Genomic DNA, 2869 nt, shown 5'->3' with positions numbered 1-2869 from the left:
CCTCCTCTCAGTCAGGCCGTGAAATCTGCCTATCGGGGAAAGGCTTGGCTTTCTCAAACTTCTCAGATCTCCTTGAGAAACAATGGGGGCGGACCAGCAGCCGAGGAGCCTCCTACCAAGGAGCAGTCTACCTTGAGCCGGGAAAGAGCTCCGGTGAGTAGCGCCTCTCAGAGCCTCCCTTGGCCCCGAAGGCATCTCCCAGGAGAGACGTTTCTGCAGCTGGGCTGGACCCAAAGACCTTTCCATCCCACTGTGCCCAAAGAATACTCCGAGCAGTATATCTTTCTCTTCTTTAAAAACAAACACAAACCCTTTATTTTTTACAATCAATTTCTGCCGTGTCTAATTTCAATCGTATTATCTCCCACGTATCATCATTTCCCCTCCCCTCCCCTCCCCCTCCCCCTCCCCCTCCCCCTCCCCCTCCCCCTCCCCAATCAAATGCCAATCAAAAAGATCTATGCTAAAAATACAGGCTAAACAAAGAAATAAGTACATTGTGGCTCCTAACTGTCCCGATCAAGCCCATCTCCCCCCGCTCCGCCTTCTCCTCCTCCTCCACCACGGTCCAGCTGGCTTTTCCTGACCCGAATGTCCACTTTCTCCTCCACGCTGCAGAGCCGGCTCCTTAGCTTCGTCAGCTGCCGCCTCAGCCCCTTGACTGTACTCTGTGCCTCCTTGATGCTGGCAAGGTCTTTCTCGCCTGAAAGGAGAGGAAAGAGACCCTGAGAAGGGAGGGGCCTCTCTGCCCCCAGGCCAGGCCCTGCGCTGACCTCCGGGCCCCTCCCAGACTCTGCCGGGACCCTCACTTGCTGTCTCTGCTTCCAAGGTCCCTCCTAGTGGCCAGGAGGGTGGTTGGTGCAAAAGGCCGATGCACTGGAACTCCACCTCCAACCATCAGGAGGGCTGTTCTCAGCACAGCCGCCTGGCACCCTCCTGGGTTTCCTCTTTTCCTCAGGGCTCAGCTCAAAGAGCGAAAGGTTTGTCTACTTCCTGGTGATCAGAGCCTGCTCTCCCACCAAGGAGTTCAGCTTTTTATCCTCACCAGAACCCTGAGAGGCAGCTTAGGCTGTGCGATGAAGAGCCAGCAGCCAGCAAGTTTGGTGGCTGCACGGGGATTCGAACCCAAGTCCCTCTGGTCCTAAGGCTGGGGAACGGACCTGATGCCTGCTCTCCCCCACTTATCTGCTGCACACATTTCTCCCCGCTTCCTGTCGCCATTTTTGGACTCTTAAGTTCCACCCCAAGGATGGAAGAGGAAGGGGGCGTCGGGTGGGGCACTTCGGAGACTTACTCTCCTGCAGCTCATGAATCTGGATCTCCGTCATTGCCTCCAGGACTTCATGAAGGTTGTGGAGATCTGGATCCAGAAGAGGAGGGGAAGGAGGAGGGGTGAGGAGGGGATGCAGGTGGAGGGGAGTGGGGGAGCTGGTGGGGGAGAGGGAGGGCAGGGAGATGGGCCCAGGCAGGGGCTGGGACGATGAAGAGGAGCAGGCATCAGCAGCAGGAGGAGAACCATCAAGTGGAGGAGAACCAGCCGCCGGAGGAGAACCAGAGGCAGGAGGAGAACCATCAGGTGGAGGAGAACCAGCCGCCGGAGGAGAACCAGAGGCAGGAGGAGAACCAGAGGCAGGAGGAGAACCAGAGGCAGGAGGAGAACCAGCAGGTGGAGGAGAATTTGCATCACCATCATAGCCTTGGCGGAGATGACCTGCAAGAGAAGAGAGCAAAGAGGAGGTTGGAGGACATCTCAGGGCACCCCCAGCCCCTGCCCTCTCTGCCCCGCATTAGAAGGTGCTTAGCTGCCCCCAGCGGAGTGTGGCCACCCGGAAGGAAGAAGATGCAGGCACAGCCTCAGGAAGCAGCAGCAATGTCCCCGCAGGCCTCCCTTCCCCAAGACTGGGCAGGGAACAAAGATTGGACTCCTCGGAGGGAGGGAAGAGGGAGCAAGAGAGCCATCCGGGGGCCCGGCAGCCATGGTGGAGCTACCTGCAGCTCTTTCCCTCCACAGACGCTCTTCAGCCGCTTCGATCCTCCTCTTGGTGTAGACAACCTGCCAGTGCAGGGTTCCCAAAGAGGCCATGAAAATCTCGGAGAGACGCTTGATCCTCTTTTCTGGGAGGGAGAGAGCAAACGGGACCCCCTCTGGCGTGGCCTCGCCAGACTGGGGGCCGCGGAGAGGGCAAGACGAGGGTTGGGTCCGTTCCGAGGGCTGGCCTCGAAATCTCCCCCGGATGCCTCTTGCGGGGGTCCGGGTGTGTGGGGAGGGGCTGAGGGGGGCTGTACTTACGCTTCTCCGTGTACTGGACCAGGAGGTCACTCAAGAGGTCTATTGCCACGGTAGCCTGTGTGCTAAAAGAGGATGCCGTGGAGGGGGTCTTCTGGGGCAGGACTAGTACAGTGGAGAGGTCGGTGGAGAGGTCAGGGATGGGATGGGATCGGAATAGGGGTGATCTTTCCTCCGTTAGAAGAAGAGGGAGGGAGGGGGAGACTGGGATGGGGTGGTGGGAGCATAGGGGGGAGGTGGGGTGGGGAGGTAGGGATTGGGGTCGGTGGGTGGGGGGAGGAGGAGGGGGGACAGGGCTGGGGTTCTCAGGAACTCCTGCAAGAGAGGGAAGGAAGCAGAGATCAGGAGACGGAGGAAGCCTCGGGGCCCTGATGGCCACAGCCTCCGCTTTCCACTTGCCAAGCGAGGATGTTCTTTGGGTGGGCCAGTGTCAGAAATAAATGGGGGAGGCTGGATCGAGGCTCTCTCTGCCACGATGCCCACATAACGCAGCTGCCATACGGAGCCTTAGGCTTTGCCTCCCTAGGCCAAGCTCTGACTGGCATCCACTCCAAAGCAAAGGTCTCTTCCTAGGACAAGGAA

The 2869-nt window shown here is 58.9% G+C and overlaps 1 protein-coding gene across 1 annotated transcript; it reads right to left on the bottom strand.

The window, feature by feature from the left end:
* Positions 1–443: 443 nt before the first annotated feature.
* LOC128337512 (cleavage and polyadenylation specificity factor subunit 6-like) lies at positions 444–2475 on the bottom strand. The gene is made up of 4 exons (XM_053278585.1): positions 2291–2475; positions 1990–2115; positions 1295–1711; positions 444–703 (listed from the first exon to the last, which is right to left on the bottom strand). Exons 2-4 carry the CDS (start codon positions 2081–2083, stop codon positions 507–509), a joined length of 708 nt encoding a protein of 235 aa, XP_053134560.1. The 5' UTR covers positions 2084–2115; positions 2291–2475; the 3' UTR covers positions 444–506.
* Between the last annotated feature and the right edge of the window lie 394 nt (positions 2476–2869).

Source organism: Hemicordylus capensis, chromosome 14 (assembly GCF_027244095.1).
Source record: "Hemicordylus capensis ecotype Gifberg chromosome 14, rHemCap1.1.pri, whole genome shotgun sequence".
In the NCBI taxonomy this organism is placed as follows: Eukaryota; Metazoa; Chordata; class Lepidosauria; order Squamata; family Cordylidae; genus Hemicordylus; species Hemicordylus capensis.
The sequence above is the reverse complement of the archived record's forward strand: the minus strand, read 5'-3'. Positions and strand labels throughout refer to the sequence as shown.

Coding starts and splice junctions, on each gene's coding strand:
- LOC128337512 (XM_053278585.1), bottom strand. CDS start 2,083: ATGGCCTCTTTGGGAACCCTGCACTGGCAGGTTGTCTACACCAAGAGG. Junction 1,712..1,989: donor GTGGAGGGAAAGAGCTGCAG/GTAGCTCCACCA, acceptor CTTCTCTTGCAG/GTCATCTCCGCCAAGGCTAT. Junction 704..1,294: donor GATTCATGAGCTGCAGGAGA/GTAAGTCTCCGA, acceptor CTCTCCTTTCAG/GCGAGAAAGACCTTGCCAGC.